The sequence below is a fragment of the Lagenorhynchus albirostris genome, chromosome 9, assembly GCF_949774975.1.
Source record: "Lagenorhynchus albirostris chromosome 9, mLagAlb1.1, whole genome shotgun sequence".
NCBI lineage: Eukaryota > Metazoa > Chordata > Mammalia > Artiodactyla > Delphinidae > Lagenorhynchus > Lagenorhynchus albirostris.
Window position 1 is genome coordinate 5994154 of NC_083103.1, and position 27473 is coordinate 6021626.

At 43.3% G+C, this 27473-nt stretch overlaps 2 protein-coding genes across 6 annotated transcripts in view; one reads left to right on the forward strand and one right to left on the reverse strand.

The window, feature by feature from the left end:
* The first annotated feature begins 4024 nt into the window (after positions 1-4024).
* On the forward strand, positions 4025-14379 carry LOC132525593 (RNA-binding protein 4B). Of its 5 annotated transcripts, none has more exons than XR_009542301.1 (5): positions 4025-4169; positions 4836-5259; positions 10545-11221; positions 12866-13182; positions 13698-14379. XR_009542301.1 is itself a non-coding variant. In XM_060158502.1 (4 exons), the coding sequence occupies exons 2-3, from the start codon at positions 4848-4850 to the stop codon at positions 11210-11212; spliced, it is 1080 nt and encodes a 359-aa protein (XP_060014485.1). In that variant the 5' UTR covers positions 4025-4169; positions 4836-4847; the 3' UTR covers positions 11213-11221; positions 12866-14379. The 5 variants fall into 5 exon arrangements, 3 of the variants coding, with proteins under 3 accessions (XP_060014485.1, XP_060014488.1, XP_060014487.1); XR_009542302.1 differs by having other exon boundaries at positions 12866-13087; XM_060158502.1 differs by having other exon boundaries at positions 12866-14379.
* LOC132525592 (RNA-binding protein 4) overlaps positions 11203-27473 on the reverse strand; it is a 28848-nt gene continuing 12577 nt past the window's right edge. The window contains exon 3 of the mRNA XM_060158499.1: positions 11203-14478. Within this exon, the coding sequence (XP_060014482.1) occupies positions 14405-14478 (74 nt within the window). The 3' untranslated portion in view covers positions 11203-14404. The remainder of the gene's footprint in view (positions 14479-27473) is intronic.

The window sequence follows — 27473 nt, forward strand, 5'->3', positions numbered from 1 at the left end:
ATGTTTGCGTTCTTACCTAGCCCCACCTCCAAGAGTGAACTCTAGATCTGTGCTATCTGGTATGGTAGCCACAGGCCATACGCGGCTACTAGCCACTTGACATGTGGCTAGTCCAAATTGAGATGTGCTGTAAGTGTAAAATGTTTTCCGGAGTTTGAAGACTGAAGAGGAGAAAAAAGAATTTAAAACATCTCAATAATTTTTATACTGATTATATGTTGAGATAGTTTAGCTATATTGGATTTTGAAAATATTAAATTTAATTTCAACTGTTTCCTTTTATTTCTTAAATGTGTTTACCAGAAAATTTTGTATATGTTGTTCACATTATATTTCTGTTTGGACAGCACTGCTCTAAACGGACTACAGACCTAAATGTGAAAGGTAAAAACATTAATGTTAATAGAAGAAAATGTAGGAGAATATATTTGTGACTCAGGGGGATGGAAAAGGACATTTTATACAAAACTTCAAAAGCACAAACTTTAAGACAAAAATTGATTAAGTTGATCACATAAAAAAATTAAGGATTTCGGGCTTCCCTGGTGGCGCAGTGGTTGAGAGTCCACCTGCCAATGTAGGGAACACGGGTTCGTGCCCCGGTCTGGGAAGATCCCACATGCCGCGGAGCGGCTGGGCCTGTGAGCCATGGCCGCTGAGCCTGCACGTCCGGAGGCTGTGCCCCGCAACAGGAGAGGCCACAACAGTGAGAGGCCCACGTACCGCAAAAAAAAAAAAAAAAAAAAAGTAAGGATTTCTGTTCAGTGAAGGAAGGACTCCATGGACAAAGTTAATAATTTGGTGGAATGAGAGAAGATATTTGAAACCAATAAGCGATTAATATCGAGAACATACAAGAAAATCCTGCAAACAAAAAGGAGACTGTAACCTGACAAGAAACATGGGGAAAAGATACGAATAGGGAAGTTACAGAAGAGTCAACCTCCCACACTTCAGAGAAATAAGAGATGCTTAGAATCATTAGTAATCAGAGAAATACAAATTAAAGCAACAATGATATACCACTTTATACCTATTATACTGCCCAAAATTAGACAACTGGATAATGGCAAACATTGGCAGAGACACTGAGATGCAGGGCCCCTCAGGTGGGAGGGTAGACTGGTTTCCAGAGGACAACCTGGCACTACTTGGACAAGTTAGTTCCAAGTATACCCTATGACCCAGCAACCCAGCAATCCCACCCCTGGGCTTATCTCCCCTCAAATTCTCACACCAAACCATTAGGGCGCTCAGAATTAACATAAGGATGTCCACTGCAACCTTGTTTATAGCAACACTAAGGAGTTGGGAGGCAACCTGAGTGTCCTATGCTGGGATAAGGATAGGCAAAACATGGTGGCTGCACACTGTGGAGTATTACTCAATAGTTAGACACCACACAGTAACTTAGTGCTTAGTGAAAAGAGAAACAGTGAGCTATACAACACAATTTACATAAACATTTGCAAAATTAATTAACCCAAATGAACAATGGGTGGGCTTTGTCTATATCCATATTAGGATAAACCAAATGTAAAAAGGGATACTTGGGACAATCTAGGAAAATTTTAAATATAAATATTAGATGAAATTAGCATAGCATAGAGCTGATGCTTTAGAGGCAGTTAGTGAAAACCTTACAGGCGAATGACATTATGTCTGGGATTTGCCTTAAAAAACTCCAGCCCACCCACCCACCCACACAAAAAGTAGAGGGGCTACACAAAATAAGATCAGCAAAATGCTGATAACTGTCAATGCTGAGTAAGGGGTCCACAGGAGTGCATAATATTCTCTATTTGTGCCTTTTTGTAATTTTCCACAATAAAACTTTAAATTAAAGGGAAAAAGTAAATGTGCACTAAAAAGACATGTCTTGTAGAAAACAAACTTACGGTTACCAAAGGGGAAGGTGGGGGAGGGATAAATTAGGAGTTTGGGATTAGCAGATGCAAACTACTGTATATAAAATAGATAAACAGCAAGGTTCTACTGTATAGCACAGGGAACTATATTCAATATCCTGTAATAACCTATAATGGAAAAGAATATGAAAAATAATATACGTATATATAAAACTGAATCACTTTGCCGTATACCAGAAACTAACACAACATTGTAAATCAATTTTAAAAAAAGACATGTCTTGCAAGACATTTAAAAAAATATACTGCAATTAAAAAAAAGACATGTCTTGCAAGAACACAAACAAACAAAGTAATACACACTAAACTCATTTACTGGTTGCCTATGAGGGAAGGGGAAGGGAGGTAACAGGGAATAGATAAGAACAGGGAAATAGATGGGGGGAAGGAGATGTAATGGTATAGTCAGAGCTATGAGGAGGAACAGCATAAAAACACAGGAGAAAAGGATGGTGAATGAATGAAAATTTTAGAAGGGTGAAAACTGTTAAAAGGACATTAGTTTTGGTGACCTCAGAAAACTTGGGGCATTGGAGAGGAGGACAGAACCCAAAACACAGTGCACGAAGGTGGGCGACAGCAGGTTCAGACTCTATTTGTGGAAGTCTGTCCTGGAACACAGGGAAGAAACCCAACTTAAAAAACCATAACAGTGGGCTTCCCTGGTGGCGCAGTGGTTGAGAGTCCGCCTGCCGATGCAGGGAACACGGCTTTGCGCCCCGGTCCAGGAAGATCCCACATGCTGCAGAGCGGCTGGGCCCGTGAGCCATGGCCGCTGGGCCTGCGTGTCCAGAGCCTGTGCTCCACAACAGGAGAGGCCCGCATACCAAAAAAAAAAAAAAACCATAACAGTGAAGATGAGTGAAAGCTATTTCAGATATGGGCAAGGAGGTCCCTATACATGTTTTAAAAGTCTGAGTGTAGAGAGAAAGTGGAAACGACCAAGAGGAGAAGGAAAGGGGAGAGGTAAATAGAATTAGGTGGGAGACAAGCATGATTGTTATCAGAATTGGAAGGACAGTGCCTCTTCTGAAATTGCTGGGAAACAAAGAATTCAGTGAAAGAAACATAACAAAGTAGTTGGAGAGGAAGAGGTCAGCCTGCAGAATTTGTGCCTAACAGCATCAGAAAGCATACCAAGGAGTAATGATGATTGACAACCACCCTGGCATGCTCTACTTGGAGATAAGCTCAGTCCATCAATCTCCATAAACTTCTATTCTTTGTTCAAAGGTGACAGAGAGTAATCCACCTCAATATCTTCCTTTTTACCACCAGGAGGTGCCCTTGGACCACAGCTGAATTTTGAAAGCCGGAAAGTGCTCAGGGACTCAGTTGCCCAGTCCTCCAGCAGCTTGGTGTGGGCACGGAGACCTGGCCTACCCCCAAAACAAGAAACCTCTCTGGGCCTCCTTTGGTGTGCTCACCACGGATCAGGAACTGTGAAGGACACAGAATTAGAGCTTAATTCTCTAGCTAGGGAGAGAAAATCAGCCTTCATGTATATGTGACAAAACTTGACTGATTAAGTGAAGCTAGGATAGAATGCCTCTTAGAGCCATCTCAGCTCTGCCATCTTTGGTTCTCCTTTTCCTCACCAATGCATAACGTGTTTGCAATTTAAAATTTTTAAATTATGTATAAAAGCTCTACCAAAAAAGACTAGGTTGGCTTAAAATGTGGCGCGCCTCTATTTCTAAAATGTTGTCCCAAACTGCCATAGAGGCTGGCAGGCGCTAAGAAAACCCCTTTTTAGGGGGCCCAGTGAGATAACCCTTTGTCATCTGCAGCCGCCTTCCTCCCCCACCCCCGCTCCCCCACATGGCCCAGCAGCACGATCCATTGTGATGCTTAGTGATTCTCCCGGGCTTCTGATTTCACCAAGTCAGTGGTTGCGTCCAGAAACCTTCTGACGCTTGAGCGACGACCGCCCACCTTCCAAGGTGGTGATTGGCTAGTCAGGCCAGGGGGCGGGCTGACCTCCGTCCGCAGTACCGTCACCAGCTGGCCCCGCCCCCGTATTGGGGCGACTGGGAGCAGAGCCCAGGGCAGCCATTTGTATGCGGCCGCGGGATTGGTCGTCCGGCTCCCGCGAGGGTGAGGCGGGGCAGCGCGCACTCGCGCGTGCGTGAGCTGGCGCGCGAGAAAGGGCCCGGTCACGCTGAGGCTTGAGCGGCCGTCGCCATTTTGTAGGGTTCTCTCTGACGCGGGAGCCGCCGCCGCCGTCGCCGCCACCCGGAGGTGCGAGGGGTTCTTGTGGGTGTGTGGGGAGCCTGAGAGAGGGCCGGGCCGGCCCCTGGCTGACGGAGTTGGCCCAGGGTTAGGGTTTCTCCTCTTGCTGCGGGAGGTCCGGGGAAGACACCGGGAGGAGGCGGGGCCGGGTTTCCGGAGGGGGCGGGGCAGAGGTCGGGTCGAGTCTTTGTTGGGGCGAAGGAACTGGAGTTGGGCCGCTGGGGCGTGGGTGTCCCAGGTTGGGGCAAAGGGGGCCTTTTAATTCTTAGAGTATCTTGAAAGGTGATGCGGCACGGAAGAGAGGTACACAGATTTCCCTCCAAAACCTTGTTACCAGGGACAGTAAGATATATGCCTCTTGCCCCCTGCTTGGACTCTTCTCTTACCTGCCCCCCAAAGAGTATTTTCAGCTAACCCTGTTACCTAAAATGCGCCTCATTTAACGGAGATGATGGGCTGTGCACTGCCTGCTGACACTCGACCTGTTCGCGTGTCACACACAACTCACACTACTCCTTAAGAGTAAACCTTTCCTCCCGCTGTTGAAAACATAATGAACGTCTCTGTGAGGATCTTGATGGTGCCAAGAACTTTGGAGGATTAATCCAAAATGCAATGCACTGAAATTTTTCCCTCCACCCCTAACTTTTGGAAATCTCCTTTCTTCTTTTCCAGGCTCTTGTCAGGATGGTGAAGCTGTTCATTGGAAACCTGCCCCGGGAGGCCACAGAGCAGGAGATCCGCTCACTCTTCGAGCAGTATGGGAAGGTGCTGGAGTGTGACATCATTAAGAACTACGGCTTTGTGCACATAGAGGACAAGACGGCGGCCGAGGATGCCATACGCAACCTGCACCACTACAAGCTGCACGGGGTGAACATCAACGTGGAAGCCAGCAAGAATAAGAGCAAAGCTTCAACCAAGTTGCATGTAGGCAACATCAGTCCTACTTGTACCAACCAAGAGCTCCGGGCCAAGTTTGAGGAGTATGGTCCAGTCATCGAATGTGACATCGTGAAAGATTATGCCTTTGTACACATGGAGCGGGCAGAGGATGCAGTGGAGGCCATCAGGGGCCTTGACAACACAGAGTTTCAAGGTGAACTGCTCTGGGGCCTGGGTGGCAAAACTGAGTGGGGTTTAGCTCTAGACAGAGGCAAGAACACAGGACTGTGGGGCTGGCAGGGTGGTTTCTTCCATTCCGTTTTAGCCGGAAATGATAGAAAGATTGTGTGTTTACCACGCTTAAGCACAGCTTACTCTTGGAGAAGCAAACACGTCTCCTTTCCAGATTTGCCGAGATGTTCCTTAGCAACTTTGTAGAATTGCAAACGGTGGGTTACTTTATCCTGCAGGCCATCATTCATTTGGGTGCTGTTGGAAGTTTAATCTGCCTGGGCAAATGAGTATCTCATGGGAGAAGGGAGGATAAAGGTCTGTGGGTTACCTGCTTTTTCTGTTATGACAAGGAAGCCTTTTGAGAGTTTCGGTGCTTAGGGTTTATACTCTTCACTGCCTTGGGTGATGGGCTGTGGTGGGAAAGAACAATGAAGACATCTCGAAGAATCCCCATATTATAAATCTGGGTGGTGAATCTGGATTTGGGGGAGTATCTTTTGAATACTCAGGTTTGTTAGGTCTGAACTATACAAGCAGAGCCAAAAGCCATGCCGTGGACTATTCTGCTCCACCTACTACTATTTAACCCTAAGGGGAAAAAGGAAATTTCTAAAAATATTAGGTTGAATGGGAATGATGGTCCTGCTTCTGAGGAGATTCCAGTAAGGGTGTTGTATCGAATTACTTACGTCATTAATAAACATACATATGTTGTCATTAATACCACAAGAGGTTGACTGAAGACTCTCTAGGACTGTGCTAATATGGTGGCCACTAGCCACATGTGGCTATTAAATTGAAATTAAATAAATTTTAAAATTCAGTTTCTCAGTTGTGCTGCACACATTTCAAGCACTCAGAAGTCGTATGAGGCTAGTGGTTAGTGTGTTAGTGCAGGTATGGAACGTTTCCTTCGTCACAGAAAGTTCTGTTGTACAGCGCTGTTCTTCAAGTTTTTTCTTGACCCTATCATCTTGTACCGCATGTTTATAGCCGCTTTTCGGGTTCATAAATTAAGACCATTTTTTCTCTGAGTGCCACTAAAAGGGTCGTTAAGAAGTACTTAAGGGTCCTCTACTAAACCTAGAAAACAGAAAAGAGATGGAGAAGAGGAAAAATTGACCAGAAAAGGGTAAGAAAGTTTGCAAATAGTAGATTACAAATGGTGCATCAGATATCTCTGGCCTCAGCCAGTGTTGTCTTGGCCTTTAGCTACTCTTTAAAGCACAGGGCAAAAGTTGTAGATACTTTCTACCGTGAACTTGTCGTATGACTTTGGACAAGTGTTTTAACCTCTCAACGCTTCATTCTCCCCACTTATAAAATAGAATTAATGATCCCTGCCATACCTCCTTCACAGGATGGTAGTGAGGCTAGAATGAGGTAATAAGATGTGAAAGTGTTTTAACAGTAAAAGCACTGTATGATGAAAGGTGAGTGGTGTTTGCAACAATGAGTGTTTCTGTTAAGGTTAGAAACTTACTTAAAATATAATAGTTGGCTTTCATTATTAGCTGTTGCACTTCAGACAGCTTTAAAAATATTCTTAATTATTTTCATTTGATGAGGGAGGGGATCGTAAATGGACAGTGTTGGGGAAATGGGGGTTTTCTCTTGACAAGTAACAATTAAAATGTAAAAAGTGCAATTAAACTCAGGTACAAAGTGCAGAGGTATTCTGGTATAATACTGCATGTTCTTGCCTATTTAATATGCAATTGAATAAAAGGGTAGGGGCCAAAATAAGTATATGGAAATCGGTTAACTGGGGGGAGTAGGCTTGAAAGGAATGTTTGTTTTAATATAGTGAGTTTAATTACGTCAGGAAGCGGATATCTGAGTAACGCGATGATCCATGAGATTTTTTTTTTTAATGTCTTTATTGGAAGAAAAGGATCCTTTATTTGGTTTTTCATGTTCTTAGCCTGGGCCCCTGGAAAAAGCACTCAATGGCGTACGGTACGTACGTACAGACATTTTTATAACCAGCTCTGTTTTTTTTCCAGATGACAAGAGAAAGTTTAGCATTGGATAATAAGTTGCAGTTTTACAGAAAATACAATCTAAATACCAATTTGTCACATTTTTCCATAAAGCCTTTTCAGTCATCTCCTAATGAAGGGGGCCTCTTAAGAGTGCCACTTTGGGCATCTTTTGAACCTTTATTTGTTAATGGCTGCCATAGGCTTCCTCATTGTATGACTTCTGAAAGAAAGCAGCAGAATCTGAGTTTACCTGGGTCTTTCAGGATGTTTCCTCTCCACCGGCAGCAGTGAACTGAACCACTATTGAGTTAGCAAACAAGTTTGCATTGGAAGACCCTAAAGAAGCTATTCCCAAGTAAAAACTCAGGCAGCTGAATTGGGAATGATATGTAAGAGTTCAGATGTTTCGTTTTTCCCCCAATATATAAACAAGCATTAAATTGGAGTACAGTTGTATATCAGCTATATCCCTTGATAGGAGCTCAGCAATGAGGACCCCAAGTTGCCCTCCTCTTTGTTTCAAAACAAAACACTTTTGTGGGGGCTGGTTTTCTGGGAAATGTTGGCAACACATCTCAGTAATGTTTTGGAGATCTCAGAAAATCTTTAAGCTTTTGGCCTCTCCAAAGCCAAAGTGTAGTAGAGTGGTAGAATTTAATCTTCTTTCAATTTTCTTTGGCCTGGATCCTTCAGGTAATAGAGAAGCACAGTATATTTCAATTATAAGAACTTTAGGGCAGGGCCCCCCCCCCCACCGGGCTCTAATGCCTGATGATCGGAGGTGGAGCTGATGTAATAATAACAGAAATAAAGTGCACAATAAATGCAATGCGCTTGAATCATCCAAACCCCTCCCCACCCATCACCCTGGTCTTTGGAAAAACTGTCTTCCACAAAAAAGGTCCCTGGTGCCAAAAAGGTTGGGAACCGCTGCTTTAGGGGATTTAAATTAAAAGCCTAGTAACAACCTCTGGAAAGATTATGTGAAAAAAAAAAACCTGTCACTTCTGTTGCAGATCTTTTAGTTCTAGGTAAAAAATTTTTTTACCTGAATCCTTTTCACAGCTACTACAGAGGTAAATTTTGCCACAGATGTTTATAAACTTCTGAGTTCCGCTCTAAATCAGTGGTGAAGACTGGATGTATTAATAGAAACATCAAAGTGGGGGCAAAAAAAACTGGGTTTTATTTCTCAAAAAAAATGGACCCATAATCTATAAAGGAGCAAGTTAAATATTTTCCTTAAAAGTGTACCTCTAGTTCTCTGGATTGGCTGTTTTTTAGATTGGCATTGTTACACTGACTTCAGAATTGGAGCACAGTTTGTGTCTTTCACACAGATTAATGTCACCGTGCATGTTTGAAAGCCAAGTTAACTTGTAATCCTCCAGTCTAAATTATAGGGAATTCTACATTTGGGATATAAATTGGGGCAAAAATCCGTGTGTTTCTGTTCTAAGCACAGTTAGCATTTGGCCCATAATAACTTCTAAGAATGGGAGTATCTAAATCTCTGAAAATACTGGGATGGCTAACTGCTGCTTTCAGAGAATTATTGCCATTTGGTATCTGTTGACGGTATCAGTGTTGATGGTGGATGCTGCCTCTCTACTAGCAGCTGGAAGTAAAAACCTGAGCACCTTTGTTTCTGCTAAAGAAAGGGTTTTAAGTTTGAGGCGGCAGCTGCTAGAAACTGGGGTGGTAGGAATGTTGGACATTGGGCAGAACTGAGTTTGACTAAAGTGATATTACTGCACTAACCCGCTCCCCTCTCAGGGTCAGTGCATGGCGCTGTTCTGGCTGCCGTCCTGAATCGGGCTGTTTCCAACAGGATGGTGGAGCACGAGGCCTCCTATCGCATAGCTGCATCCAGAACAAGGTCTGTTAAAGAGAGAGCAACTTACTGATCGTGGAGGGGGGATTTGTTCTGAGCCGCCCTTTAGAGTGATGATGTTCTCTATGTCTGTACTGGCTGCCTTTTGGCTACAATTTGTAAAGCATTGACTTGTCTCCAAAGTCTTAGGCAGTTTGGCACTAAATGCTGCCAAGAATATGCCTTTCTCAAACTGCTTTTAAAGACCTTGGATGCTTTCATTAGTAAGGGTCCCTGGGCTTGATGGTACACACGGCCAGGGCAAAGATTGTTTCTTCTCTTAGCTGTTCCTCGTTCTGGTCATTTTCTGGAAGTATGGATGTGGCTTGTTTGTATGGGTGCCCAGAAGCCTTTAGGCAAATGCTGCATTTTTCTAACAAGTAGATAATCCCCTATAAAGAATTGTAAACTACATAGTAGGATGAAATGCCGATCATTCCATTACAGGGAAGCACACTGTCCCTAAGAAACCAGTACTGCTTCAAGATCTAATTCTAGCTGTTGACAGGCCTAGGTCAAGTAGTTTTCTTTTCCACAGTAGGCATGGGTTCACCCTTGCTGAAAAAAGTGGAGGTGGGGTTGAAATGTGGAGGGTCTTATAACAAACTCTTAGAGGTACTAGAGTTGAAGCAGATGATGAGCCAGGTATGATTTGTGTACCCAACATAGCCTTCTGGTGACACCTGCAAAAATGGCTGGAGGAAACAAGATGGACAGCATATTGCTGGGGTTTTTTTGTTTGTTTGTATTGTTTTTGCGGTACGTGGGCCTCTCACTGTTGTGGCCTCTCCCGTTGAGGAGCACAGGCTCCGGACGCGCAGGCTCAGTGGCCATGGCTCACGGGCCCAGCCGCTCCGCGGCATGTGGGACCTTCCCGGACCGGGGCACGAACCCCTGTCCCGTGCATCGGCAGGTGGACTCTCAACCACTGTGCCACCAGGGAAGCCCTGCTGTGGTTTTTAAGCTACAGTAAATGCTCAGGCCTTATGTGGCCCTGAGTAAATCATTGAGAGGTAGGATGCTTTCCTCTGGCATAACTGAGGTTTTGTTGGATATTTGATTTGGAAAAACTGTCAGGTTTTGAATGGTTAGAATTAATAATAGTCTTAGTAGTGAAAAGTGGAAACTTTCTCAATTTCTGTGTTGGAGAAGAAAGTTGTGGAGACGGAAGTAGGAGGGAATCCCAATCTACTGGTGTAAGTAGAGTATTGACTGGTTTCTGAGAACTTAAATTTTCTAGCTCTCGTCTGTTAAAACTTCAACTTCTTTGGGAGGGGATTGCTGAAATAGGGTTGCAGGAGTGTGCATATGTTTGCATGTCTTTTGCCAACTAGTTCACTTTCATTTTGGGGAGGATAAAGAATGTCAATGAGTTATAATAAATCTTCTTACGTCTGTTTCCTCAAGGCAAACGAATGCACGTGCAGTTGTCTACCAGCCGGCTTCGGACTGCCCCTGGGATGGGAGACCAGAGTGGCTGCTATCGGTGTGGGAAAGAGGGGCACTGGTCCAAAGAGTGTCCAGTAGATCGTACGGGTCGTGTGGCGGACTTTACCGAGCAGTATAACGAACAGTATGGAGCAGTGCGCACACCTTACACCATGGGCTACGGGGAATCCATGTATTACAACGATGCGTATGGAGCGCTCGACTACTATAAGCGTTACCGAGTCCGTTCTTACGAGGCAGTGGCAGCAGCAGCAGCAGCTTCCGCGTACAACTACGCAGAGCAGACCATGTCCCATCTGCCTCAAGTCCAGAGCACAGCTGTGACCAGTCACCTCAACTCCACTTCTGTTGATCCCTACGACAGACACCTGTTGCCAAACTCAGGCGCTGCTGCCACCTCAGCTGCTATGGCTGCTGCCGCTGCCACCACTTCCTCCTATTATGGAAGGGACAGGAGCCCCCTGCGTCGTGCTGCAGCTGTGCTCCCCACAGTTGGAGAGGGCTACGGTTATGGGCCAGAGAGTGAGCTGTCTCAGGCTTCAGCAGCTGCACGGAATTCTCTGTATGACATGGCCCGGTATGAGCGGGAGCAGTATGTGGACCGAGCACGGTACTCAGCCTTTTAAAAACTGGAGGTGAGAGTGGGGTGGGTGTGGTTAAGAGATTCCATTTAGTTCCCCAGGAGGGAGACCTGTGCCACATAGAGGAGGCTAAAGCCATCCATTTGCTGTCAGGACAGTATCCAAAAGGTATAAATTGCATGTTAGTCTGAAGTATTTCTCTAACTTAGGCCAGGGGTTCATTTGGCCTGTCGAGGTTTTAGTTTACAACTCCAACCAACCAACTTGTTCCTTCTGAGAGAACAACAGCAACTCAGTTTGTTAGTGAGAATATTTTTCTTTAATCAAGTGTAAGCAGATCTGGGTTACAGAGACATAGTTAAGAGAACTAACATTTGTTGAGTGCCCTCTTTGTACATTATATCATTTAATTATACAGCTGGCCTTTAAGATATTTTCTTTTATGAGAAGGGAACTAAGGCTCAGAGGGGTTAAGTCCTTTGCCTAAAGTCACCTGGTAATTGAGAGGTAGAGCCAGAATTCAAACTCAGGCGTGCCTGAGTCCAAAACCACTTTCTCTTTCCACCACAAAAGTCACTGTAGTGTACGCTGAAGAGTACAGGTTCAGGAGTTAATAATGAATGTCACCAGTGAGAATTTAAGCTGTAACTTCAGACATCCAATTTGCTAATAAAACTACTACTTCGGTCATGAGCCTTTATCAGAGGAAACTCTTCTAACATATCTATAGCCAAATAAAATCCTCTAAATTCTAGGTGTTTAGTTCCAGGATACTTGCCTGAAAGCAGAGCGTTTTGATGCCATTGTCCCATCGAGTCCCTTCCTTGTTAGTAATCCAGAGCATCGTGTTCTGTGTGGGCACTTAAGCCGTATTTCTGCATGGCTTATGATGCTGTCATTTAGAGCCTGACACTTAACATTTCTTCCAGCAAATTTTTTTTTTTTTTTTTTTGTTTGAGAGGAACATTTAAGGAGCTAGATAAAACAGGTAATTTTCTGATGTGTATAAGTCCCATTGATGGTAACCTTGCAATTTTTCCTACTTCAGAAAATGTATAGCAAAGATGTTTGAATGTCAAGAATAACTAGGAGTATCTAGAGATTGATAAATCTCTTCATCTGAGTGGAAATTGCATTATAACTTTCTATTCTCATAGTTTTCCTTGTACCTTGAAATTGACCATCAGTAGAACTGGAGGCCTCGTAGCAAAGTTAAACTGAGTTACCACTGAGTTTTCAGGGTTCCTGAGTACCCTTTTGGTATATGTGTAGAAGAAAACCAAGTGACAGGAATTTGCCCTTTTATGTAGTGGGAAGCAAATATGATGCGAACCTGTGATAAGTTATGTCCTATATGACCATGACAAGACGGATCCCCTGAGACCGCTGTGTAGTGTGTGTTCATGTGCATGAAGAGGACAATCTTACAACTAGTGTAGTTTGCCATTTTACTTTTTTTACTTTTATTGCTGCTGGATCTGCCATGAAGTAGGATATGCCTCTAAAGTAAGGTGGTATCTTCTATCGGATAACTTATATTTCTCTCAGATATGTTCCAAAGTTAAATATTAAATTAGTGTATATTGTGGTCTTTAAAGGGTATTGCTAAGGTATTTTTTAAGTGGTTTTTGACTGCGAGCAGTGGTTGTTCAACTAACCTCTTTTTAGTGATGACTTTTAAAGAAACTTACCTTCCAGGTGTGAACCTCAAATGGACTGAATAACCTTGAGTTGGTTGCAGTCCCAGGAGCCTGATGTTAATGAGGCTGCCAGGATGAAATACTCCAGAACTGTTGGGGATCCAAATTCGGGTCTCACCCTAGCAGAACTGATTCAAGAACGTCACAACTTTTGAAGTCGATTGGCACAGATCAAGACCAAGATTTGGCCCTTTGTCTGTAATAAGTAGAGGAACTTGGTGTGAGTTAACTTTTTTTTTCCCCCAGCCATTGGTGTCTGGAGTTCCCATCATCAGTGGAAGAATTAGAGAATTTAGGATTTCTTCTTTTGATTTGGTAAGGGAGATTTGGTCAATTAAAGGAACTACTGGAATTATGGCTCTAAATCTGTGACAGTATGATATGCAGATATGTTGGAGGATGAATGAACCACTCCTTGATACCCTTTGTGATTGTGATACCCATTTCTGAAAATTTGTTCACTATGAAAGATTAAAAATGAGACAAATTTAGAAGACTGCAGTTGGCCATATTTGAGACCTTGGCATCTTCTGATTGTTCTGGATAAATTATGGTTCTTGATAATATCTGTATGCCCTTTGTTGCAGCGACAGTAGCCTTGTATCACAGAAGTAGTCTTGCCTAAAAGATTGGTGAGAAAGTGAGAAAGATATGTTTATCACCAACACAGCAGTCTTCCAGATAGACTGCTTCTTGTTCTATATATAGCTAAAAGTAAACTCCTATATATAGCCATAGAAGACTCCTAGGTAATTATATGAGTTGTAAGTTTGATCCGGTCTGACTTGGATTTGTTTTGTTCTGTTCTTTTCTTTCCCCCTGGAATACAGGACGGGACCGGGGCCCTTGTACTCGGAGCCAAGCTGCTCTCCAGGCATTGTGTAAGCCTCTTGTGTTGTGCTCTCTTTCAGGTAGGATAATTGCGGACTGAACCCTCGGGCTGCGGTCATATATGAGAACTTGCTCCGCGCGGTCCCCTTTGCCGGGATGTTTCCATTGCTTCATGTTTCAGTAAACAAAGGAGTTTGTGACCAACTATGTTTTCTTTCTTAATTTAATTCTTCTAAGTTGACTTTTCTTTCCTCCTGATACTAGTCTCTGTAGCCTTTCACTCTATTCCTTATGTTCTCAGCCTCTGAGCAGCCCTAGGTAAGGATTATGCTGGCATCCCCTTTTTCCTGTACAGTGGAATCCCTCTTATCTTGCTTTCCTTAGGAGTTGAACCCTTCTCCCTGTCTACCTGCAACATCTCCTTTCCCTTTAAAATGACCATGTAGTGGCAAGCAGCCTTTTACTCTTCTCTGTTAGCTCTGGACTCTAACGTTGAAGCTAATCTTCTGAAACTGCTAGGACCATTGGGGTTTTGGTGGTTGTTGTTTTGTTTGTTTTGTTTTTTTATGTCTGACCTGTGATCATGGTACAGCATTAGCTGAAATTTAGCCTTGTTTTACTCCACTTTTCCCCCCCTTTTTTTTTTTAATATTTTGACAAATAAACGTTTCTAACACTTAAGTATCTTTTTGTATTTGTGTGACTGTTATTTACCACCCATATCTTCTGGTTCTTTTTCAGTTGTGCTCAAACCACAAACTTCAGTGACAGAATAGATATCTGAAATTTAGATGTACAAGGAAGGATTTAGTGAGATAAGTAGTATGGCTGCAGCAATAAGTGGAGATAAGTGAGCCAGCATCTTGAGACATTGATAAATATGCTATACCTGGTAGTCAGCTGCTTCTCTCTAAATAACCAGAGCTGCTTTTCCCCTTTTATAGGCCAGCAAACCCAGGTTAGTAGTGATAGAAGTAAGCCCCACAGAGAGAACCCTGCATCAGGAAAAGGCTGAGCCAGAACAAAGGACCTGTCAGATTCTCACTTCGACTTCATAGTACATGTTCATTTAAATTCACAATTTAAACTAGGATTAGACTTTGGCTAAAGTGAATACAGTAGTTACGATGATACGGAGAAACGTGTATTTTGAGCAGAAAAGCAAGTAGGGTATTCATAACTGGCAGTGGTAATATTCTGCAATAAAATGTGTCCTCTAGAATTTTTTTTTAAAGATTTATGGACATGCTATTTTTTTATCATTGCTTAGATCCTCATAAAACAAGTTTAATGATGGACTCAACCCCACTTAAGCTTTATTATATCCTGTATCACATGGTGATATAAATTCTGTGAAGCTTTATCTAACAATCATACAGTACTTTCCCCACATATTTTGTACTTCTTAAAATACTTTTGACATAGGTGAAGCAAAACTTCTTGATTTTTGGGGGTAGGATACAACAATCTGGAGAGGTTAATCTCTCTATGCACACACTCCAACTAGTGATGATGTATATACAATATTCATGTTAGCTCCAGTATTCCCCAAGGAGGCGGGATTGTCCTTGTTTTACAAAAAAGAAGGCAGAGATACTGGGATTTCCTTGTGATTGATCTGCAAGGCATCGGGCAGAGCAAAGAAAGTATGTACAGCTTTTGCTAGCCTCTCCAAAATCTCTGGTCCTCCTCTGTGCTAAGTTAACATAGAAATTTAACATATCTTGATTTCCATATCACTGGCAGGACAAACTAGAAAAAAAATTGGATTCTGCAAAACAGTTTTACGTCACTGTCCAGTAAAACTTTTGGCAGTGTTGGAAATGTTCTATATCTGTGCTGTCCAATTTGTAGCTGCTAGCTACATGTGCCTGTTAAGTACTTGAAATGTGCCTAGCGAAGCTGAGAAACTGAAGTTTTTATTTTAATTATAATTAGCCACATGTGGCTAGCGGTTACTGTATTGCACAGCACAGTTTAAATGGTAAAGTAAAGACTTCTGTTAGTACAGCTGTTAAGATTCCGCACTTCCACTGCAGGGGGGCACGAGTTTGATCCCTGGTCGGGGAACTAAGATCCCGAATGCTGTGTGGTGTGGCCAAAAAAATTAATTAATTTAGAAAATAATAAATGGTAAAATATTGTAAGTTTCTTAGGAGAAAAGCCTTGAAGAAATCATATAAAATATTTCTCCCTTAGAAAATCCTTTCACTCTACCCAAAACAGATGACACTGGGAAAGGGGTTAGTTTTCAGCCAACATAAGAAGACTGTTGAATAGGAACAAATAGGTTTATTTCTAAACCTCAGTTTAGAAACTGCATGTTGTGGGTACAAAATTCCTTTTATTCACCAAGACCAAGTTGCTCATTATAGACCATTTTAGAGTCCCACTAGGCCTCTCACACTAAAAGCTCTGGAATTCATTGATCAGTGATTTGAATTGCTTCTGGGCCAAGATTTGGGTGATGAATGAGACACGTGATTCCTAGTTGAGAAGCAAACTGACCGCGTCTGTCATAAGCACAACAGAGGGACAAGTACAGGGTGCCTTGAAAACATGTAAATAGTGACTGACTTTGGGGGACAGGTTGGGGGGGCAGTTGCTATTCCAGGTTGAAACAGCATATGTGAAGGATCCTGATCAAGGAAGAGTGTGGTGCCCATTAGGAACCAGAAAGGGAGCTCTGTGGCAGGAGAAATCTGTGTAGCAGAAATCTGAAGAGGTAACTTCCAGCACAGTTCACGAGAGACTTGTGGGCTGTGTTAAGGAATTTCATCTTTAAGACTAACTGGGGGACTTCCCTGGTGGCGCAGTGGTTAAGAATCCACCGCCAGTGCAGGGGACACGGGTTCCAGCCCTGGTCCGGGAAGATCCCACGTGCCGCGGAGCAACTAAGCTCGTGCGCCACAACTACTGATCCTGCGCTCTAGAGCCCACGAGCCACAACTGAGCTCGTGTGCCACAGCTACTGAAGCCCGCGTGCCTAGAGCCCGTGCTCCTTGACGAGAGGCCACCACGGTGAGAAGCCCGTGCACGGCAATGAACAGTAGCCCCCGCTTGCTGCAACTAGAGAAAGCCCACGCGCAGCAATGAAGATCCAACACAGCCATAAATAAATAAATAAATAAAGACTTAATGCAAGCTATTAAAGGGTTTTAAGTTTGAAGGTAACAGGATCAGATTCATTTTTCCTGAAAGATCATTGTGATTGGACAGAACAAAAGTGAATAGCATTACACTCCAATGTTCATAGCAGCATTATTTACAATTGCCAAGGTATGGAAACAACCTAAACGTCCATCAACAGATGAATGGATAAAGGAAGATGTGGTATATAAATATATATAATAGAATTCCACTCAGCCATAAAAAATGAAATTTTGCCATTTGCAGCAACATGGATGGACTTGGAGGGCATTATGCTAAGTGAAATAAGACAAATACTGTATGATACCACTTACATGTGGAATCTAAAAAATACAACTAGTGGATAAAACAAAAGGAAGCAGACTTAGTGATAGAGAGAAACCAACTTGTGGTTACCAGTGGGGAGAGGGAAAGGAGAGGGGCAGTACAGGGGTGGGGGTGGGGGGGAAGTGTTATAGGATTATATGAAATTGTGTGAAACTTTTGAAAATTGTAAAGCACTATTGAATTTAAAGAATTCAATTTTTAAAATACTTTTTAAAAGTTTAAAAGAAGTGAATAGTGAGATTTGCCTGATATGTAACAGAGGTCTCTCCCCTAATCATGAGGCCGATAGAGTTGATGTTTTGTTTTAAAGGAAGAAAAGATACCTCAAAGACAGGAAAACAACCATTCATAAGGAAATGTGATTCAAGGGGGCAGCGTTTAAATCCTGAGGCTGACTGATCAAGCCTTTACAGGGATGGATTGTGCCTCTCCCACTCTAACATTGCTGAGCACCTGTTGCGGGCCAGGCCCTACCTAAGGGTTTTACACTAGGCACCACTGAATGCTGAAGGGCAAGGGAGATGAGATAGATCTCAGAGATCTTAAGAGATGAGAAAGTATGACCAAAACAGTAACTGCTATAAGAAATGTAGGGCTTCCCTGGTGGTGCAGTGGTTAAGAATCCACCTGTCAATGCAGGGGACACAGGTTCGAGCCCCGGACCAGGAAGATCCCACATGCCGCGGAGCAACTAAGCCCGTGCGCCACAACTACTGAGCCTGCACTCCAGAGCCCACAGGCCACAACTACTGAAGCCCACACACCTAGAGCCCGTGCTCTGCAACAAGAGAAGCCACTGCAATGAGAAGCCTGCACACTGCAACGAAGAGTAGCCCCTGCTTGCCAGAACTAGAGAAAACCCACGCGCAGCAACGAAGACCCAACACAGCCAAAAATAAAATAAATTTATATATAAAAAAAGAAAAAATGTAAAAGCATTGTGAGAGTTCAGAGGACAATTATTTATGCAATCCTACCAAAACTCTATAGCTTATTCTCGGTGCCTTAAGATTAAAACTCTTTAATATTTCTCTCCTTTGAAATGAGAATACTTATCAGTAGTCCACAAAGAGGGTGAAATGTTTGTGAGGGATGAAGGCCAAGAGGACATCCCTGGCCCAGTTTGGAGAAAAGAAAAAGCTAGAATAATACCTGAGGCCTTCCATCTCCATGAATTTCTTCTTGAGCCGTCAGCTATTGGAGGTGGGGTTCTGGGCACCACTCAAGCAAGGCCCAGCCACAGCAGCAGCACTCTGAGGTACTTCAGGTACAAGGCAAAAGAAACCGCAGACTGACTCAAACACTGCAGCTGGGAGAAAAGCATCCAGATTCCCCCAGGTGGTGTCTCTGAACTCCTGGCTGTTACTCAACACCTTCCTTAGGGCAGTGGGGGGAAACAAACAGCTACCATTTGCAGCAACATGGATGGACTTGGAGCCCGTATCACTGGCAGGACAGTCTGGCAAACGCTCCAGCCTGGCAAACGCTGAGACCACTGCAGCCCAAACCCTGCCTCTTAGGCCTGTGGCGGACTCCAATCTCCCCCTTCCTCCAATCTCTGGCCACACGATGAAGTTAGACAGTGTGGCACAGAGAGATAAGACGCCCTCAGGGCACTCGATGCACTGCACAGAGCTTGTCCACAGGGCAGGAAAGGGTTTGCTGGCTGCAAGGTAGCCCAGGAAAGGGAAGCAACGTGCCTAAGATTGGCCTCATGGCTTGTCAGAATTTGGCTCACAAATCTGGGCCTGAGATGAAGTGTCTCTGGCATACCTGGGAGGAGAAAGGAGGAAATAAAAATACATTCCTAGGAAGAGCTGTCAGCTTTGTCAGAGGAATCCACCTCAAGGCTTTCTTAAGATCAGGGCTATGCTCTATTGCCAAGGAGAACCGAAGCGCAAGAAATGACAGTTCAGTCCCAGGAACCCACAAAGGAAGAGGGAAAGGTCTGGCAAGATGATTTCAGTCAGCAGTGTCTTAGGTTTGCAGGCCCTCTGAGGATCCAGGCCAAATTTAAACCGCACAACAGCCCTACAGATTTAATGACACCCATTATCTCTACTAATCCACAAGAACCCAATGAGGTAGCATCCTTTGGCTCCCCTGGTAATTAAAGCAACTGAAGTTTAGAAAGATTAAATAACTTGGCCACCCTCCCCACAAACACAGTGGTGAGGAAAAAAGACCCCCGATTCCTACTGCCTATTCACCACAGCAGAAAGCCAAAGAAAGAAGCTACTGAAATGGAGACGAACAGTTGGCAAAGGCACCCAGCAGTCCTAAGGCTAGACTCTATCTACCCTACTTGGGGGCGGGGTAAGCCTCTGCATTTGGCAAGGTGAACTAGACTTCCAGTGATAGTGTCCCTGGCCCACCCTTGGCTCTTATCTCAGAGGCAGGACAGTGGCTATGAGAATTAGGAAAATGAGTGGTTAGGGAAAAGGCACCCCCCACCCTAAGTACCGTTATATTCCCTCCACGTTGGGGCATGGCCAGTACGCTTCAGTGGCTGTGTTTGTGAATCATACCTCGCCTCTCCATAGGGACACAAAGAGGTATTTGGGCCAAGACCACCTAAGCTGCGTAAGTGGCCAACACTCCAGAGACCATGCCACTGCTGCCACACGCCCACCCCCACCCCCACCCCCCGCACCCGGAACCACACTGCACCGAACCAGACAAGGTAAGCCAAGCTCAAGATGGGCCGGCGCAGGTCTGGCTGGAGGAAGCTCGGAGGTCCGGACCCTGCAGGGAAGTCAGAACCCCGAGTGCGACTGGGAGTGGAGCTCGCACTGCCACATGTCTCAGGACACTCACTAGACTAATGGCTGAAATTCAGGCTCCGGAGCTGGACTTAAATTAAGCCAGAACTTAAATCCAAGCCCTTTCTGTAGTCTTAGACATGCAATTTAACCTTTCAGAGCCCGTTTCCTCATCGTAAACTTCCTCTTAAGAGTTGTTCGGAGTAAATGCAAAGCACTCAATTGGCCATTATTATCACAGATGAACTGTGATGTGTGCAAGCAAAAGAGAGGGTTCCACCCTATCCATGTAGGGAGCTGGAGGGAGGAGAGCTGTCATCACTCCCTCTTCAGTTTCAAAGATTCCAGCTCCCCCTCCTTTCTTTTCCAGCTGTGGGACCTAGACACAAACCCACTCAAGCTCTGCCCTTAGGGATCACCAAATCTCAAAGCTGAAGGGCCCTCCTAGGTTATCAGTTCCGCCACCTCTGTCTTTCTTGACTGCTGACTTATGGGATGGGGCACAACACCAACCCTAACAAGGGCCATCCAGGAATCCTCCAGTCCTACCCCCGGGTCTGGTCCTATGCTGGCACTCAGTTTCTTGAATGACTGGTAACTGCTAGGGCAATGAACGGATGAGGGCAAGGGCAGAGGGTAGTATGTTCCCAGGAGGAGCACATCATTCAAATGATAGCTTACATATATACAGATTTATTATTAAAAGCCTGTTACATGTCAGGCACTGTTGCCAGGCACTGGGGTAGTTTCCTGTCCCCCTTACAATTCTGTGAGGAAAATATTCACTAAATGAGTAAGCAAAGAAACTGAGATAAGTACCACAAAATACAAAAACTGGGCAAAATGGTAGGGAAGAATAAGGGGGCATCTCTTAGAGGCTGTCAAGGAGGGTGCTCTGATGCTTGATCCTGAAGCTAAGACCTGACGGTAAGAAATTAATCTTAAAGTGGTCAAGGGGAAAGTCCTTCCAGGTAGAAAGAAGGTCCTGAGGCAAGAAAGTTTTTGGTGAACAGGATCTGACAGGAGGGCCAGTGTGGTTAGAGAAAGGCGGGTGGGGGGCCTGCGATGACACTGGAGTTCGGGGCAGAGGCCAGATATTTCAAGGCCTAAGGACTGGCATTTTAAACACAATAGGAAGCTGGAGTTATGGAGTGACAATCTAATTTATATCTAACAACATCATCTCGGCTACTGAATGGAGATTAAATTGAAAGATGACCAGAGGAAAAAAAGGAAGGAGAAAAAGAGAGGCCAGAATGCCACTGCAATAGTCCTGGTGGGACTGTATGGTCTCCACTGTGGTGTGGCAAAGACATGGACAGAAGTGGCAACGTTTGATATAAAATATGCTAAGGGACAGACAAGGGGGATAAGAAATGAGGGAAGAATCAAGGATGACTACCAGGAATCTGGCTGGAGCGGCTACATGGACGGTAACACCATTTAAAGAAATAGGGAAGGTTGGAGGAGAGATTATTTTGGAGTGGGGTGACTCAGGAGTTCCATTTCACACACATCAAGTTTGAGATATTCTGTTGACAACCAAGGAGAATGCTCAAGCAGGTCTTTGGATCCCTGAACTTTGAGCACAGAGAAGAGATTTGGGACAAGAGATGTAAATTTGAGTCTTCAGCATCTAGATCAGCATTATGCAACAGAAATATAAAGTGAACTGCAAAAGCCACATGGGTAATCATTGAAAACTACTAATAGCGACATTTTTAAAAGTAAAAAGAAACAGGTGAAATTGTATTATTTTTAATAATGTATTGTATTTCACCTAATATATCCAAAATATTATTTCAACATATGATCGAAACATATGATTCAAAAAATGAGTATTTTTACATTCTTTTTCATATGAAGCTTTCGAAATCCCATGGGTATTATATACTCACAGCACCAATGTGCCTGTGGCTCTTATACTGGACAGCACAACTTTAGAGGGTACACAAAGCCAAGGCGGCTAATGAAATCCCTTAGAACAGGGTTTCAACCTTGGCACTACTGATATTTGGGGCTGGGTAGTTCTCTGTGTGGGAGAGGAGGCTATCCTGTGCATCATAGGCTGTTTAGCAGCATCCCTGGCCTTCACCCATTAGATGCCAGTAGCATCCTCCCAACTTTGACAGTTAAAAAGGACTTCAGACATTGTCAAATGTCCTAGGCAAAGGGTGAAGAGTGAAGAGGGGGAATCACCAGTGATTGAGAACCACTGACCTAGACAGAGAGAGAGTGTAGAGAGCAGAGGGCCCAGGAGAACGCTGGGAACACCAGCCTTACCATCTGCCTTAGGTAGTGTGCATGGGGCATTAAAAGGTTCAATTCTCTGGTTCAATTTTTCTAGGACTGTAGGCCCTAGGGAATTGAAAGGAAGGGGTGAGGTGATTTCATGTGAAAACTGCAGAGGTCCAGTTTCTAGTACCTGAAAACACCCAACCAATGTCGGTAACAGCAACAGCAAGAGGTCCTCCCCCACTGTCACTTCTTATATAATCAAGTTTTCCTCTCCTCATCTGATCCCTTCCTCTTGACAAATGGTAGCATTTACCAAGGACCACTGTCCCCAAAGAGAAACTCCACATAACTATCTGGAGAGATTGGGGGTTATCCAAATTAGAGGAAACCATGGGTATAGATTCAGTATCAAGCTTCTATGGCCTTGTATGTAGACATACAGCTTGCTTGAGCATAGAGGAGAAAGTCTGCGACTGGAATCTACATGGTGGGTAAAGCCAAGGAAACTGGTGATAATAGAGGAGCCCTAGCCTAATTGTTAACAGTCCTGAAAACTTATCAGCTTCCTTTCTACCTTGAAAACCCAAATCTGTTTTTAAAACAAACAAACCAGGCCTTTAAGGAATATCTAGAGGACTAGCTGGTGCAAATACTAAGGGAGGAAGGGCCCTGGCATTGACTAAGATGTATAAAAAGTCCGGCGTACAGTATGGCTGAAGCCAAGTGAGCAAAGGAGAGGAGGACAAAGTCAGCTAAGAGGAGGGGGCAGATCATGTAGGGCTTTACAGACCTTGGCATCCGACTCTTACTCTGACTGAAATGAAAAGCCCCTGGGGGGAGAGGGGGTTTGAGCATTTTGTGATGTTATCTGATTTCCGTTTTAAAAGGATCACTCTGGTTGTAAACAATGTAGAAGCAGGGACATTAATTAGTAAAGAATTTAGGAAATCCAGGTGAGAAATGCTGGTGGCTCTGACTAGAGTATTAACAGGGAGATTCTAAGAAGTAGAGCCAATAAGATTTCCTAATGGACTGAATGTGGGTATAACCATCATTTTCAGCCAGAGTGCATCACATCATGATATTCCTCTGCTTAAAAACAATGCAAGACTATTTTATTCAGAGTAAAGACCAGAAGTGCCCCAGATGATCATTTAACTACCTGACCTCTTCTACCTACCCAACTCTCCCCCATCACTCCACTCTTGCCTCTGGCCTCCTTACTTTGAGAACTGGCCAGCTACAATCCCACCTCCAGGCCCTTGCTCAAGCTGTTCTCTCTACTTGGAATACTAGAGGGCTGTATGGCCAACTTCCACTTCATTCAAGTCTATTTAAATCTCAGTTTCTCAGTAATCTACACCCACATACGTTGCTCTAGCTCTCCCAGTCCTCCTTACGCAACTCTACCCTTTTTAATACAAAGCTCTTATTTCCTAACACACAGTTTACTTATTTACTATGTTCACTGTCTGTCTTGGGTTGGAATGGAAGTTTCAGATGGTGGAGCTTCCATTAGTTCGGGTGATGAGACTAACAAAGAGGAGAAACCACCAGCATGTCAACCATAATAGACACGTGGCATGAACAAGAAATAAGCCCTGACCTTTTTTACGTTTAAAAAAAATCATTTCACGATTTAGCATGAAATCACTAGCAACATTCCTGTGGAATGGCAGGGGTAAAAGCCTGATTAAAGAGGGTTTAAGAGAAAATGGAAAGCAATCATTAGAGAAAGAAACCATATAAAACACTTCTGAGTTTTGTACAAAAGGAAGAAATAAAGTGGTGATAATTGGTAGGGGAAACAGAGTCAAGACGTTTGTAAAATGGGAATGACAGAATGTCTGTAATGCTAACAAGACTGATTTAATAAAAAGGAAGATGGATGATATGAGAGGAATAGAACTACAGGAACAAGAAGAAGGGCCCTAAAGCATAAGTAGAGCAACTAGCCTTAGATAAATGCAGTTAATTGGGATGCTGGAAGGTGAATAGGTGTGCTGAGAATGTTAATTCTTTTCTGATTGCTTCAGTTTCTTCTGCAAGGTGCGAAACACATCATTCATTAGGTAAATAAGCATGAGAGGAGAGGAAGTGAATGGGAGGGCAAATGGACCAAGGACCTATTCTCTAATTCTGCCTAACAGAATTATGGGTCTACACAAGATATAACGTTTGTAATAATTTATTTAAAGTGAGAGCAGTCACTGAGATTGTTTTTCTCCAGCAACCTTCAGCCTCATCAGTCAGACAAATGAATAGACGAACTGCATTTAATCTGGGTTGTGGTTTTGCCAAGTATGATAAAGCTGGGGACTGGGTAAGCTTTGGGCTTGCAAGAAAAATGATGGGGTAGCAAAAGAATGAAAGTGATTGGCTATGGTTTTCAAGTTGGATAAGGAGGTGATAATATTAGAGGGTGAGGGACAATGAAAAGTAAAATCAATGAGCTGGGAGTTCCAATGGGATCAAAAGAATTAGAATGTTAAAGAAAGCAATCTGGAATGACAGAAGATGGCTGAGTTGAAGACAAGAAATAAATTTCAAAAGACTAAGAGGATGGCATTTTTGAAGGATTGTCTTCAAACCAAAAAAACAAAACACATTTCTATATCAACTGGTGTTTAAGAATGGTACACCACTGAGATGGTTTACCCATTCCCCCTTGATGAAGGGGGAAAACACTGCCAACCAGGTTTCTTATCCATCTGCTATCTTAAAAGACATTCAAGGGCTTCCCTGGTGGTGCAGTGGTTAAGAATCCGCCTGTCAGTGCAGGGGACACGGGTTCGAGCCCTGGACCAGGAAGATCCCACATGCCGCGGAGCAACCAAGCCCGTGCGCCACAACTACTGAGCCTGCGCTCTAGAGCCCACAGGCCACAACTACTGAAGCCCACGCGCCTAGAGCCTGTGCTCCGAAACAAGAGAAGCCACCGCAATGAGAAGCCCGCGCACCGCAACGAAGAGTAGCCCCCGCTCTCCACAACTAGAGAAAGCCCATGCGCAACAACAAAGGCCCAACACAGCCAAAAATAAAATAAATTAAAAAGAAAGAGACATTCAACACCAAAACCTAAAGGAAATTTGTTTAAAGAAATTGTTTAATGACTAAGTTAATTTATGACTGACTTTGGAGGATGCCCAGGTACTGTTTATTATTTCATTCTTCACTTTGGTAAAGCAAATCAGTATGGTTCTAACATGACTCTTTCTAAATCCAAAGTTATAGTAACTACATAAGAAATTAATCTCTGATGAAAAATTGGACCAAACAGTAAGAATGCTGGTCTATACACTCCAAGTCAGTCAAATACTTTAGTGAAATTGCAGGGAGGTGGGTGTTAAAAAAATTTTTAAAGGCTGTTCTTGTTGCAGCACGAGAATGTAGCTGAACAGGACACCAAGAGGGGAAAATAAAAACAAAAAACCCATGGCTTTGGGCACCAAGAGAGTAAGATATCTGCTAATAAGCTATAGCTTGACCTACACAACCACTGCAGAAAACCAGTTGGGTAAAGTCTTCCACCCAGTAGGACATCTCGGGGATAAGATCTCCACTTAGGCCAACATAATGGCCCATAATTTTATAAGTCTAAGGTATGTCTTCCAGCCAGATAACTTACATATTGTAAAAGGCTACCTATAGCCTTAAAGCCCAATTCAAGAAAAAGGCCATGGGACATAAGTAAACTTCAAAATAGCAAACATAAGAACAGGCCAAATATGGCAATGCACCTATATGAAACTGGAACAGATTTATCACCAATCAAGTAGAAGAGCTCCTTCACCAAATATGAGGTGGTTCTAAAAACCTCGAAAAAAGGACTCCCCTGGTGGTCCAGCGATTAAGACTCCACACTCCCAATGCAGGGGGCCAGGTTCGATAGGAAACTATATCCCACATCCATGCCACAACTAAGAGTCTGCCTGCCACAACTAGAAGATCCTGCATGCTGCAATGAAGATCCCACGTGCCACAACAATTTATTTGGAGCAGCCAAATAAATAAATATTAAAAAAAAAAAAACAACCCTCAAATAAGCTTTGTTTTGGATTGCCAAGGGGGGATAACTTGACAAAGAAAAAAATTTTCAAAAGGGATTAAAATTTATGTATCTACCCCCAATTGTTCTGCATGCTGTCCACCAGAGATGGAAACAGTGTAAGACAGAATAGGTGAAGAGAGAAATGTCATTCTCATCCATCTTGACAAATAGAGGCACACTGGGTCCCTGTAGGTTCAATACTATTAGAGAAGTCCTGGGCATTGTCACAACTGGATTGGGGAGCACTATTGGTTGTTTGGTAGGTTCTGTAGGTTGACTCCTACAGATTGAATCCCTGGAGGACAGGCATGCCAAACCACAACAAATCCGATTTATACTCTATAAGTAAAGCCTAAATACATTATTCAGAGCACTCTAGGCACAGATTTACAACCAGGGTTGACTTTTCCCCCAAGGCCAACCCCTACAGACTGTGATTTAAAGGGTCTAAGGCAGTGGTTCCCTCTGGATAAGCAGGTTTTGTTAGAGTAGGTAGGACGCATCTGTATCCCGTTCATTCCAGTCTTCCAGGAAAAGTGCTAGAATTTCTTGCTTCTTATAATCAGAAGAGGAAATATGATGTTCTAACACTATTTTCATTCCTTTAGTTCTACTGCAATTAAATTGAGATTTCTTTCAATTTGGTCCCCAGCTGAGTGCCCACCTAGAAAGCAAAGTCAGGTATCTACCTCATACTTTATATCAAATAAATTCCAAACAGATTAAATTTTTAGTTAAAAAATGAAACCATTAAAGTATCAGGAAAAAAGTAAGAATTTTCTTATGTTCTTCAAGTGCAGAAATCCCAAATATGATGCAAATCCTGAAGTCCTAAGAATAAAGGCTGGAAATTCAACTACCATACATTTTATTTTCTTACATGGCAAAAACATCATGAATAAAATGACAAATTGGGAAAAACACTAGCAACTCCTACCACAAAGAGCTAATTTCCTAAACATATACATTGCTTCCACAAGTTAGTTAACATGAAGACCCAATTTTTAAAAAAAGGTAAAGACTAAGGATATGAAAAGACAAAAAATGCAAATGGTTCTTAAAAATATAGAGATGATCAACCTCATTCATTATAAAAATAGACACTAAGTATAACTATAATAAGATACCATTTAACCCATCGGGTTGGGAAAGATGAACAAATGCACTGATGAGGGTTTAAAGAAACATTTGAAAAACTGGAATAAATTCTGAGAACAATCTGACACGTAGCAAAATGTAAAATGCCA